At 37.6% G+C, this 14573-nt stretch overlaps 1 protein-coding gene across 9 annotated transcripts in view; it reads left to right on the plus strand.

Annotated features, from left to right (window-relative positions):
* SDCCAG8 (SHH signaling and ciliogenesis regulator SDCCAG8) overlaps window positions 1-14573 on the plus strand; it is a 229621-nt gene that overhangs the window by 16983 nt on the left and 198065 nt on the right. For 8 of the 9 annotated variants that reach the window (XM_013058426.2, XM_004756777.3, XM_004756779.3 and 5 more), the window contains exon 4: window positions 429-542. The exons of the other annotated variant lie outside the window; for it this stretch is intronic. In XM_013058426.2, the coding sequence (XP_012913880.1) occupies window positions 429-542 (114 nt within the window). The remainder of the gene's footprint in view (window positions 1-428; window positions 543-14573) is intronic. 9 annotated transcript variants of the gene reach the window in all.

Raw genomic sequence — 14573 nt, forward strand, 5'->3', positions numbered from 1 at the left:
TTTTGGCTTGTAGTGCTCTGGCATGGCAGTTTCTTGAAGAGAGTTGTCCATTTATCCCCCCATTGCTGAATGGGGTGTCCCATTTCCAGATGGCTCCGATAGGCAGTTCCCTCCAAGCCAATGAGACTACTACAACCAGCATTTTTCCATTTGCCACAAAGTTTTTATGACCACTCTCACTTTCCATCTTTAAAAAAAAAAGATATTCACACCTGAATCTCATCTATTTTATCTATCTGTGGAATTTATAGGCTAGAGACATAAATACTACTGGCCACAATGTGATCTACCCTATGTTTTTGTGACATCAATACTAAATTGAGTATAGACATGGTATGGTGGTATTACATTATTCTTGGCTAAATCCAAACACGCTTAATTTTGGGGGGGTGTTTTTGTTTTGGGTTTTTTTTTAATTTTTGCCTTAGAGGTCATCAGAGTCCGAGGAAGCCAATATGCCTACTGTATACAATCTCGTTCCTATCGTCAATGACCAGTCTCAATACATTCATCATTTAGAGGCAGAAGTCAAGTTCTGCAAGGTAAGTTTCTCATTAAAAATTTAACTGTAACTAAGTTAAAGTTTCTATTAATGATACTTTATATGAAAATGTGCTATTACTAGTCTTCACGTGTATTGCGATACATTGACAGTTGCATGTTCACATGTTTGAAAAGACTGATAAGTTACAGGGGCTTCTCGGGCTGGGGAATGGTACTACTGACCTTGCCATTTCTGATGGCTTCATTTCCCAGTAGCCCATAACTGTGTCTCATGTTTTGATAATGTGCTCTCATGTTTTAGAGTTTTTGCTTTCCACCCTACATTCTTTTTTTGTTTTTTTTTTAAAGATTTTATTTCTTTGACAGAGAGAGAGAGATCACAAGTAGGCAGAGAGGCAGGCAGAGAGAGAGGGGAGGAAGCAGGCTCCCTGTGGAGCAAAGAGTCTGATGCAGGGCTCGATCCCAGAACCCTGGGATCATGACCTGAGCCAAAGACAGAGGCTTTAACCCACTGAGCCACCCAGGCGCCCCCACCCTACATTCTTTAGCCTAGTTGATGGGAAATGCGTTAGAACGGTAATACCAGTCACTTGCACTCAGGGATTCTAAACTGCTGACTAAATCTACTCCATTGTCTGCATGAAGGTTCTTACCTTAGCCTGGAATGAGAATGGCCCCGGGGGTGCTAATAACTATGTTGAAGAAACTAGTGGTGTCTGCTGTGACTTGTAACACCAGATGCTTATAACCTACAACTGTACGCAGTCCAGTAATGTCGTTAATGCCTTTATTGTCATTAATGCCATTGGAGCCTTTATGCCTTTCCAAACTTTATGCCTTTTCCTCCTTTTTAAATTCAGTATCAATATATCATATTTTTTACATTTTGGTTTCTCTTCTAAGGTGCAAGACTTGGAAACCTTTAGACATTTCATGGTTTTGACGTTTCCAGGAAGTTCTCCATCTTAGCATGTGGCTTTGTCTTAGTTCTTGGAGGATACAATCGTTATTGCCAAGGATTCTTGGATTACTGAAATGGCTGAAATAATATCCTCGGATTGATTCCCTTAACAAGCTCTTATAAATCCTTAAGATGCTATGGGTAGGGGTCCCTAGGGGGCTCAGTGGGTTAAAGCCTCTGCCTTCAGCTCAGGTCATGATCTCAGGGTCCTGGGATCGAGTCCCACGTCCGGCTCTCTGCTCGGCAGTGACCTGCTTCCTCCCGTCTCTCTCTCTCTCTCTGCCTGACTCTCTGCCTACTTGTGATCCCTGTCTGTCAAATAAATAAATAAAATCTTAAAAAAAAAAGATGCTATGGGTAAAACTTAGAAGACCTTGGGGGGAGTCTTATCTCTACTCTCTTAGAGTTTTTGGCTATGACTTATAATTAAATTAACATAAAACAGATTAATAGGATAAAAATAGATGCATTTATTTGGTTATTTTATTACTGAAATATAATTGATAATATATTACTTTTAGGTGTACAATATGCTGATTGAGCAATTTGATATATTACTCAGTGCTCATCACAATAAGTGTAGTTACTACCTATCAGAAAACGATGTTATTACAATATTATTGACTACATTCCCTGTGCTGTACTTTTCATCTCTGTGATTTGTTTTGTAACTGAAAGTTTGTACTCTTAATTCCCTTTATCTATTTCACGCATCTCAGCAACCACCAGTTCTCTGTATTTAAGAGTCTGTTTGTTCCTTTATTTTGTTTTTTAGATTCCACATATAAGTGAAATCATATGGTATTTGTCTTCCTCTGTGTGATTTATTTCAGTTAGCATGACACGCTCTAGGTCCACCCATGTTGTCACAAATGCAAGATGTCATTGTTTTTTTTCTTTTTTTTTTTTTAATTTATTTGAGAGACATCACAAGTAGATGGAGAGGCAGAGATATATGGGAGGCTAAAGAGGGGATGAGTTATTTTAGTGAGGTCTGTTGGTACAGATTCCTCTCAGCCTCCACTCCCTATCTCTGGTGATAAGAATGTTTTCTTTCTTCCTTCTATGCAGAGGACAGCTTTCACATGGGAGTTTTATCTCCTGCTTCCAGGAAGAAACGGAAGGTCACTCTTTGTATCTGCTGTTTTTTAAGTGCTTTTAGCTCAAAATAATTCTTATTCCTAAGTGGCATGTTTTGGGGTAGCAGATTCTACCACAATATAGATTGTAATAAACTTACCATCTAGTCTTGGGACGCCTGGGTGGCTGGTTGGTTGAGTGACTGCCTTCAGCTCAGGTGATAATCCCGGGGTGCTAGGATTGAGTCCCACATCGGGCTCCTCACTCAGCAGGGACCCTGCTTCTCCCTCTGCTTGCCACTCCCTCTGCATGTGCTCTCTCTCTCTGACAAATAAATAAGTAAAATCTTCTTAAAAAATAAACTTACCATCAAGTTGGGAAGAGAGTACTAATACCTATGAGCACCATAGCGACACCGTGGAGTAGAAGGTCATTTTCCCTCTGTAGTATTAACCAAAATTGTAGTAAGAATAGAAAGGTACTAAAAGTTGGAGTTCTGGGGGATGTTTTTCTGGGAGAGGAAAATCTTAAAGGAGTTGGGTTGTTTAGATCAGCAGGAGGAGGATGAAGGAGTTCATACAGAAAACAGCCACACTGGGGCGCTTGGGTGGCTCAGTGGGTTAAGTCGCTGCCTTCAGCTGGGTCATGATCTCAGGGTCCTGGGATCAAGCCCCGAATCGTGCTCTCTGCTCTGTGGGGAGCCTGCTTCCTCCTCTCTGCCTGCCTCTCTGCCTACTTCTGATCTCTGTCTGTTAAATATATAAATAAAATCTTTAAAAAAAAAAAAAAGAAAAAAGAAAACAGCCACACTGAAAGGACATATTCAGGATGAATACATTTTCTCTATGGGAGCCACAAGGCATCTATTCTAAATCCTGCAGGAGAGGATGTCTGTTAGAAATTATTAAGGGCTCCTGGGTGGCTCAGTGGTTAAGCATCTGCCTTCTGCTCAGCTCATGATCCCAGGGTCCTGGGATTAAGTTCTGTATCAAGCTCCTTGCTCAGTAGGGAGCCTGGTTCTCCCTCTCTTTCTGCTGCTCCCCCTGCTTATTCTCTCTCTCTCTCTCCTCTGTCAAATAAATAAAATCTTTAAAAAAAGATAAATTATTAAAATGATGATGAACTAGGAAAATGGAAGATTATAAGAACCTTGAAAGGTAGAGTATATATTTGATACATTTTAACAAGGGAATAATGGAATAAAAATAACATTTAAGAGCTTAGAAATAGCTATTTTTTTTTAAAGATTTTATTTATTTGTTTGACAGATCACAAGTAGGCAGAGAGGCAGGCAGAGAGAGAGAGGGGAGGAAGCAGGCTCCCTGCTGAGCAGAGAGCCTGATGCAGGGCTCGATCCCAGGACCCTGACATCATGACCTGAGCTGAAGGCAGACATTTAACCTCCAGAGCCACTGAGGCATCCCTCATTTAATTTAATTTAATTTAATTTTATGTAAACTCCATGCCACATGTGGGATTTAAACTCACAACCTGGAGATCAAGAGTCACATGTTGTACCAACTGACCCAGCCAGGCACCCCTAAGTTTTTATTTTTATTCCAGTTCGTTAAAATACTGTGTGTTAGTTTCAGGTGTACAATATATTGACTCAACACTTCCATACAACATCTAGTGCTCATCAGAACAGGTGCCCTCTGCAATCCCCATCACCTTTTTCACCCGTCCGCTCACCCACTTCCCTTCTGGTGACCATCAGTTTGTTCTCTAGAGTTGAGTCGTGTCTTGGTTTGCCTCCCTCTCTCTTTTTTTCCCTTTGCTCATTTGTTTTGTTTCTTAAATTATACGTATGCATGAGCTCATACGGTACTTGTCTTTCTCTGCCGCGCTTATTTCCCTTAACGCACTACTATGTAGTGCCATCTGTCTGTCTTTGCAAATGACAAATTACTCTGGCTGAGTAATATTCCATTGTATATATATACACACCACTTCTTCTTTTTTTTTTTTTAAAGATTTTTATTTTTATTTATTTGACAGAGAGAGAGAGATCACAAGGAGGCAGAGAGGTAGGCAGAGGCAGAGGGGGAAGTAGGCTCTCCGCTGAGCAAAGAGCCCAATTCGGGGCTCGATCCCAGGACCCTGAGATCATGACCTGAGCTGAAGGCAGAGACTTTAACCCACTGAGCCACCCAGGTGCCCCAGTACCACTTCTTTACCCATTCATCAGTTGATGGACATCTGGGCTCTTTTCCATAATTTGGCTATTGTAGATAATGTTGGTATAAGCATTGGAGTACATATATCCCTATCCCTTTGAATTAAGTATTTTTATATTCTTTGGGCAAATACTTACTAGTACAGTTGCTGGATGGTAGGGTAGTTCTATTTTTAACTTTTTGAGGAAGCTCGATTCTGTTTTCTAGAGTGGCTGCACCCGTCAGCATTCCCACCAACAGTGCAAGAGGGTTCCCTTTTCTCCACATCCTTGTCAAAACCTGTTGTATTTTGGGTTACTGATTTTAGCCATTCTGGCAGTTATGAAGCGATAGCTCATTATAGTTTTGCATTGTAGATTTGATGTGTATTTCCCTGATGATCAGTGATGTTGAGCATCTTTTCATATGTCTGTTGGCCATCTGTATGTGTTCTTTAGAAAAATGCCTATTTGTGTGTTCTGCCTATTTTTAATTGGATTATTTGTTGTTGTTTTCTTAAAGATTTTATTTATTTGAGAGAGAAAGAGCATGAATTCAGGGGAGAGGGCGGTGAAGAGGAGAGCTGAGCCAGGGGCGCAATCCAGGGCTCGATCCCAGAGCCCTGGGATCATGACCTGAGCCAAAGGCAGATGCTCAACCGACTGAGCCACCCAGGTGTCCCTGAATTATTTGTTTTTTTGAGTATAGGACTTTTTAAAGTTCTTTATATATTTTGGATACTAATGCTTATACTAATGCTTTATCAGATATGCCATTTGCAAATATCTTCTCCCATTCCATATTAGTTCTATTGATTGTTTCTCTTACTGTGCAGAAGCTTTTTATTTTGATGTCATCCCAGTAGTTTATTTTTGCTTTTGTTTCTCTTGCCTCAAAAAACATATTAGATAGAACTTGCTACAGCTGATGTGAAAGAGGTTACTGCCTGTGTACTCCTCTAGGAATTTTATGGTTTCAGGCCTGACATTTAGTTAATCCTTTTGAATGTATTTTTGTGTTTGGTATAAGAAAGTGGTCCAGTTCCATTCTTTTGCATGTCGCTCTCCAGTTTTCCCAACACCATTTGCTGAGGAGACTTTTTCCCACTGTATCTTCTTTCCTGCTTTAAAATTAATTGACCATATACTTGTGGATTCATTTCTGGGTTTTCTGTTCTGTGTCTAGTATCATACCATTTTGAGCACTATGGCTTTGTAATATAACTTAAAGTCTGGAATTTTAATGCCTCTGGCTTGCTTTTCTTTTTCAAGGATGTTTTGGCTATTTGGGGTCTTTCATGGTTCCATACAAATTATAGGATTATTTGTTCTAGCTCTATGAAAAGTGCTGTTGGTATTTTGATAGGAATTGCATTAGATGTGTTGATTGCTTTAGATAGCGTAGACATTTTGACAATATTCTTCTAATCCATGGGCATGAAATGTCTTTCCATTTCTTTGTGTCACCTTCAGTTTCTTTCATCAGTGTTATAGTTTTCAGAGTACTGGTTTTTCACCTCTTTCATTAGGTTTAGTCCTGGAATCTTACTGTTCTGGGTGCAATTGTAAATGGGATAGATTCATTAATTTCTCTTTCTGCTGCTTCATTATTGGTGTATAGAAATGTAACAGATTTCTGTATGTTCTTTGTATCCTGTGACCTTAATGAATTCGTGTATGAGCTCTAGCAGTTTTTTGGTCAGATTTTCCATATGGAGAATCGTGTCATCTGCAAATAGTGAAAATTTTGCTTCTTCCTTGCCAGTTGGGATGTTCTTTATTTCTTTTTATTGTCTGATTGCTGTGGCTAGGACTTCTAGTAGTGTGTTGCAGAAGTGGCAAAATTGGACATTCCTGTCTTGTTCTGGACCATAGAGGAAAAGGTCTCAGTCTTTCCCCATTGATGATATTAGCTGTGGGTTTTTGATATACGGACTTTATTATGTTGAGTCATAACCTACTTTGTTGAGTGTTTTTGTCATGAATGGCTGTTGTACTTTATCAAATGCTTTTTCTGCATCTATTGAAATGATCATATGGTTCTTATCCTTTCTTGTATTAATGTGGTGTATCATGTCGACTGATTTGCAAATTTGAACCACCCTTGAAAACCTGGAATAAATCCCACTTTCTTGTGGTGAATGATTTTTTTAAATGTATTGTTGGATTCAGTTTGGAAGTATATTATTGAGAATTTTTGCATCTGTGTTTATCAGGGATATTGGCCTATAGTTCTCTTTTCTGCTGGTGCCTTTATCTGGTTTTGGCATCAAGGTAATGCTGGCCTTATAGGGTGAATTTGGAAGTTTTCCTTCCTTTTCTATTTTTTGAGAATAGTTCATAGGTATTAACTCTTCTTTAAATGTTTGGTGGCGATATCTTATTAGTTTTTTAAAATTAATAGACTTTATTTTTTAGATTAGTTTTAGGTTTACAGAAACATTGAGTGGAAAGCACCTTGAGTTCCCATGCACTTCCCCTTCATACCTCCTCAGCAGTTCTTGCTGTTATTAACAGCGTGTATCAATGTGGCATGTTCATTTCAGTTGATGACCAATATTATTACATTATTATTTGCTAAATTCTACATTTACATTAGTGCTTACTCTTTGTAAATTCTGTAGCTTTTGAAAAATGTGTGATGTGTATCCATCATTACAGTGGCAAAGAGATTAGTTCCACTGCCATAGAGATCAGTCTGTGCTCCATTTCCTCATCTCCCTTCCTGGCCCTTCAAATCCCGGCAACCACTGATCTCTTGATTGTCTCCACAGTTTTGCTTTTTCAGATTGTCATGTAGCTGGAATCACATAATGTGTAGCCTTTTCAAACTGGCTTCGCTGACTTCGTAGTAGGCATTGAAGTTTCCTTCATTTCTTTTTATGGCTCAATAGCCTTTTTTTAATCACTGGATAAAATTCTATTGTATGGATATAACATAGGTTGTTTATCCATTCATTCTTTGAAGGACATCTTGCTTGCTTCCAAGTTTTGGCAACTAGGAGCAACACTGCTATAAATATACATGTGCAGGTTTTTGTGGATATAAACTTTTAACTCATTTGAGTAAATACCAAGAAGCTCAGTTGCTGGGTCACATGATAACAGTATTTTTAGTTTTGTAAGAAGCTGTCAGACTGTGTCTTCCAAAGTACCATTTTGCTTTTTCACCAGTGGTGAATGAGAGTTCTTGGTGCTCCACATCCTTGCCAGCATTTGGTGTCATTAGTAATGTACTAAAGGTGTGTTTTAATGTAAATTCCCTGATGACATATAATATTGGGCATTATTTTCCATTTATATACTTTCTTTTTTTAAATTGAGTTGTTTATTTCTTATTACTGAGTTCTTAGAGTTCCTTATATATATTATATATATATATATATATTTATATATATTTTATATATATATTTATACATTTATATATATGTGTGTGTGTGTGTATATATATATATATATTTTTTTTTTTTGGATACCAGTCATTTATCAACTACGTCTTTTGCAATTTTTTCCTCCTAGTGCATGGCTAGCCTTTGATTTTCTTAACAGTGCCTTTTATAGAGCAGAAGGTTTTGATTTCAGTAATATCCAACTTACCAATTTTTTCTTTCATAAATTTTGCTTTTGGTTCTATGTAAAAATCATTGTTGAATCCAGGGTGATGAGTATTTTCCCCATTCTTCCATAACTTTATGTTTTACACTTAGATCTGTGGTCCATTATGAGTTAATTTTTGTGTAACATGTAAGGTCATTGTTTAGATTATTTTTTTCCTTTCTCTTCTTCTTTTTTTTTTTTTTTTTCCTGCATGTGGATATTCAGTTGTTGCAGCACCATTTGTTGAAAAGATTGTTTCCATTGGATTGCCTTTGCTTCTTTATAAAGATCAGTTGGCTGTATTTGTTTGAATCTACTTCGGGGCTCACTTTTCTGTGCCTCTGATCTGTTGGTCTGTTCTTTTGCGTAACATACTGTCTTGATTTATAGTAAGTCTTGAAGTTGGGTAGGGTCTTGAAGTTGGGTAGGGTCAATCTTCTGATACTGTTCTCCTCACTATGGTATTAGCTATTTGGGTCTTTTGCTCCTTTATATGAATTAAAATTGGTAAATTTCCACTAAATAACATACTGGGATTTTGATTGGGATTTTATTGAATCTATAGAGCGGGTTGGAAATTGGCATGTCGACAAAACTGAGTCTTCCTATGCATGTACATGGACTGTCTATCCATTTTTTTAGGCATTCCTTTATTTTTCAGAGTTTTGCAGCTTTTCTCATATAGATCTAGTACACATTTTGTGAGATTTATGCCTCAGTATTTCATTTTTTTAGTGTTAATGTAACTGGTAATGTGTTCTTAGTTCAAATTCCAATTATTTATTGCTAATATTTAAGAAAATAATCAACTTCTGTATATTGATCTTGTAATCTGCAACCTCGACCAGAATCGCTTATTCTAGCTGGTTTTTGATTCTTTGAGATCTTCTTTGTAGAGAGTCATGTCAACTTTAACAAAACCAGATGTCTTTTTAAAAGATTATTTCTTCCTTTCCAGTATATATGGTTTTTATTTCTTTTTCATATCTTGTTGCATTAGCTAGGATTTTTAGTATGATGAATAGGAGTGATGAGAAGGGACATGCTTGCCTTGTTCTTGTTCTTTTTTTTTTTTTAATAAAGATTTTATTTATTTGACAGAGAGAGAGAGATCACAAATAGGCAGAGAGGCAGAGAGAGAGGGGGAAGCAGGCTCCCTGCTGAGCATTGAGCCCAATGTGGGGCTCGATCCCAGGACCCTGAGATCATCACCTGAGCCAAAGGCAGACACTTAGGCCACTGAGCCACCCTGGTGCCCCTCCTTGTTCTTGTTCTTAATGGGAAACTATCTATAGTCTCACCATTGAGTATGACATTAACTGTTTGTTATTTATAGATGCTGTTTATAAATTTGAGGATGTTTTCTTCTATTTCCTACTGAGAATTTTTATCTTGAATGGCTACTGAAATTTGTCACTTGCTTCTTCTGTCTACTGGTATGATCATAAATGATTTTTCTAGCTTGTTGATATGATGGATCACATTAATTCCTTTTCAAATATTGGACCAACCTGTATACCTAGAATAAATTCCATTTTGTCCTATTGTATAATAATTTTATACATCATTGCTTTTGAATTGCTGATATTTCGATGAGGATTTTTGTATTTATCTTCATGAGATATATTATTGGTCTCTAGTTTTCCATTCCTGTAGTGTCTTCAACTGGTTTGGATATTAGGGTACCCAAAAATGAATTAGGAAGTATTCCCTCAGATATTTTATGGAAGATGTAAAAAAACCGGTATAATCTATTACTTAAATTTTTGGTATAATTTAAATGTGAACTAATGGCAGACAAGGTGCTTTCTGTTTTAAATGTTATTAATAATTGATTCAATTGCTTTTATAGATGTAAGCCTTGTTCAGACTATTTCTCCTTCTGTGAGTTTTTAAAGATCGTGTCTTTCAAGGAATTGGTCTGTTTTATCTAAATTATAAAATTTATGGGCATAGAGTTACTCATGGTATTCCTTTGTTATCCTTTTAATGTCCTTGGGATCTGTCAGGATGACCCGGCTTTCATTTCTGATGTTAATAATTTGTGTTTACTCCCTTTTTTTCTCAGTTAGCCAGGCTAGAGTCTAGAGTCTTCCCAGTTTTATCGATCATTTCAAAGACCCAGCTTTTGGTTCTGGTGCTTTTCTCTATTGATTTTCTTTTTCTTTTTTAAAACATTTTATTTATTTATTTGACAGAGATCACAAGTAGGCAGAGAGGCAGGCAGAGAGTGAGGGGGGCAGGGTGGGGGGAAGCAGGCTCCCTGCTGAGCAGAGAGCCAATGCTGTGTTTGATCCCAGGACCCTGGGATCATGACCTGAGCCAAAGGCAGAGGCTTTAATCCACTGAGCCACCCAGGCGCCCCTGTATTGATTTTCTATTTTAAATTTCTTTGATCTCTAATTTTTCTTGTGTCTTCTGATTACTTTGAATTTAATTTACTCCTCTCCCCCACCCCTTTTTTTAAAGTTTCCTCCAACAAAAGCTTGGATCGTTGATTTGGAATCTTCTTTTCTAATGTTTTTCACTGATTTTGTTGTATCTCACAAATCTTGATAAGTTGTATTTTCATTTTTATTTAGTTCAAAGTATTTTTAATTTTTTCGAGACTTTGTCCTTGATCTGTATGTATTTAGAAATATTGTTTAATCACCAAGTATATTGGGAATGTCCCAGCCATCCTTCTGTTACTGATCTCTGGTTTAATTCTACTGTGGTCTGAGAACATACTTTTTTATGATTTCTATTCTTTTTGTTTGTTAAGATGTGTTTTTAGACCCAGGATGTGGTGGTATGTCTTGGCGAATGTCGTGTTTTAGCTTAAGAAGAATGTGTATTCTCTTGTTGGATAAAATACTCTATAAATGCCAGTTGATGGCTGGTGCTGTTCAGTTCAACTGTGTACCTACCAATGTTTTGCCAATCCGTAAGATCTGTTGGTTCTGTCAACAGATCTGTTGGCTCTGTCTACTGACAGAGGGGTTTTGAAATCTCCAACTGAAATAGTGGATTCATTTATTTCTTTGTACAGCTCTATCAGTTTTTGTATTATGTATTTTGATGTTCTTACACATTAAGGATCATTGTGTGCCAGGAGAATTGACCCCTTTATCATTATGTCTTGCTTCTTTTTACCCCTTATATTTTCCTTTGGTATGAAGTCTGCTTTGTCTGAAATTAATATAGCTATACCAGCTTTTGGTTTATGTTAGCATGGTACGCCTCTATCCATTTACCTTTCATTGATCTGTGTCTTTATATTTAAAGTGGGCTTCTTATAGATGGCATATACTTGTGTCATGTTTGTCATTCACTCTTACTGCCTCTGTCTTTTTTTTTTTTTTTAAAGATTTTATTTATTTATTTGACAGAGAGAAATCACAAGTAGATGGAGAGGCAGGCAGAGAGAGAGAGAGAGAGGGAAGCAGGCTCCCTGCTGAGCAGAGAGCCCGATGCGGGCCTTGATCCCAGGACCCTGAGATCATGACCTGAGCCGAAGGCAGCGGCTTAACCCACTGAGCCACCTCTGTCTTTTTATTGGTGTATTCAGACTATGGACACTTAAAAAAGTTATTATTGATACACTTAGATATTGATACAGTGGAATAATATCTACCATATTTGCTACTGTTTTCTACTTACCGCCCTTGTTCATTCGTTCTTTCTTTCTTAATTCTTTCTTAATTTCCTAATTTATTTATTTTCTTTCTTTCTTTCTTTCTTTCTTTCTTTCTTTCTTTCTTTCTGTCTCTTTCCTCAGTCTTCTACTCTTTTTCTGCCATCCCTGGCTCTAAGCGATCCTGTTATGTGATTGGAAGTTTTCTCCTGTCTGAGCATAGCAGGGGGCTTTTTATTTATTTTTTTTACTTTTGTAAGTGATTGTCCTTGAGTTTGCAATTACCTTGATCAATAATCTAAGTCTGCTTTCAAATAGCTCTGTACCACCACATGGGAAGGGAGAGTTCCTTGTAATAGAGCTTCAGTCCCTCCCTTCTGTTCTCTATAATGTTTCTGCCATTCATCTCAATCATTCATAAGCTGTGATCACTGTGTATAGTGCTACTGTGATGCTGAACATACTGTTATATGTTAGATCAGTTAAGATTTAAAGAAGCAAAGTATTTTGTTTTATCCCCATATATTCCTTTACTAATGCTCTTTCTATTTTGTGTATGTCTAAGCTTATTTATAACCTGTATCATTTTCCTCCTTTCTGAAGAGCATGTAACATTTCTTGCAAGGCAGACCTCACTGATTTCCTCAATTTTTGTTTATCTAAGAAAGTCTTTATTTTCCCCTTACCTTTGAAGGTTAATATGTCTTAATACAGAATTCTAGGTTGGTGAGTTTTTTCCTCTCCATACTTTAAATATTTCATTCCATTGTCTTGTTTTATGCAGGGTTTCTGAAGAAAACCCTGATTTCTGATTTCCTTAAAGATTTTCTATTTGTCTTTGATTTTATGCAGTTTGACTCTGATATGTCTAGGTATAGATTTTTTGGTTTATTTTATAGTGCTTGGTGTTCTCTGGGCTTCCTGGGTCTGTGGTTTGGTGGTTATGATTTTGTAAAATTCTCAGTCATTATTGCTTCAAATATTTCTTCTTGTTCTTTCTCTCTTTGTCACCTTTTATAATCGTCCCACGTTTCTTGGATATTCTGTTCTTTTTCATTCTTTCTTCTCCTTGCATTTTAGTTTGGGAAATTTCTATTAGCAGTTCTTTAAGTTCCCCAGTTCTTTTCTTGGTTGTGTCAGTCTATTCATGAGCCCATGAAAGGCATTCATCATTTTTATTATGGTGGTTTTCATTTCCAGCACTTTGAATCTTTCTTGAAGTTTCCATTACTGCTTATATTTCCTATCGGTCCTTTCATGTGGTCCACTTTTTTCCATTAGATGTTTTAACTTATTAATCATAATTATTTTAAACTCCCAATCTGGTAATTCTAGCACTGCTGCCATATTCAGGTCTGGTTCTGTGCTTGCTTTATCTCTTTAAACTGTGCTTTAAGTCTTTTAGTGTGCTTTCTAATTTTTTGCTGAATGCTGGCCACGAGGTGGTGGGTAAAAGAAACTGTTTAGTGTGCGATACTATGTTTATTGTGGTAGGTCTTAGGCTGTGTTTACTGTTTGGTGTTACTGCAATTGTCAGAGGCTAAAATTTCCTCTAGTGTCCTGCTTTATGTCTCCCCAGTGGTGGGTGTGGGAGTAGGGGAAGCATTTTATAGTCCTATGACTAGGTCTCTGTCTTTTAGGGAGCCTGTGACAGTTAACTTTGACCTTCACAATTGCTTCTCAGTCATCCTGGCACAGAAAGTGAGGTGGGAAGGCTACAGGGAGCTGGAGTTGGGGGTTTCCCTTCCGTTCCCTTCCTGAAGGCACAGCAGCTACGTGTGAAAAACCCCAGCTATTTAGGCTCTGTTAAAATACTTTCTCTTGATGCAGGCCTTTTTAAGAACAGAAATGCTTTGGGCATTTTTAAATGCCCAAAGAGGAAATGCCCAAGAGGAAGCATGAAGGGATTTTTCTCTAGCCTTTGTTGTATGAACCTGGTAGTATCCCTAGAGATAAAACTCACAGAAGTGTAGGAATCCCCTTAAGATGGTCCTTCTGGAGTATTTAACCCTCAAACTTGTCAACTCTGAGCTTCCAATTACATTTTACCTTTTCCTTGCCAACACTAGTTCCCCTGGCTGCTCAGGTAGGTTGTGATTCTCAGGAACACCTGCCTGTCTCTCCATTTTGGGGGATGGCACTTTTCCCTGTGACCTCAGTTCTCTTACGGATTTAAGAAGAGGGGTTGTAGGACACCGGGGTGGCTCAGTCGATTAAGCCGCTGCCCCGCATCGGGCTCCTTGCTCAGTGGGGAGCCTGCTTCTCTCTCTGCCTCTGCCTGCTTATGTTCTCTCTCTCTCTCTCTCTCTATCTCTGACAAATAAATAAATAAATAAATAAATAAATAAAATATTTCAAAAAACAGAAAAGAAGAGTGGCTTATTTTTTGGTGTGTTCAGCTTTTCTCTTGTGAATGATGTCTTCCAAACTCATTAGATTCCTCTCCCCAAATTGGAAGCCTGCAATATATTTTTTTAAATAAAGCTTTCAATTGTAGACTTGAGTTTTGGCTTTTTTCTGCATAAAATAATTGGTAAATGGAACTTGCATATATAGCTTAATTGTTTTTTATTACACTGGTAATGAAGTGTTGTGCCATCAATGTATTGATCTTTTTTACCTTTTTTCAGAGAGTACGATGCCGCTCAATAGCTATTCTA

This window comes from Mustela putorius, unplaced genomic scaffold, assembly GCF_011764305.1.
Source record: "Mustela putorius furo isolate JIRA1106 unplaced genomic scaffold, ASM1176430v1.1 tig00000785_pilon_pilon_pilon, whole genome shotgun sequence".
NCBI lineage: Eukaryota > Metazoa > Chordata > Mammalia > Carnivora > Mustelidae > Mustela > Mustela putorius.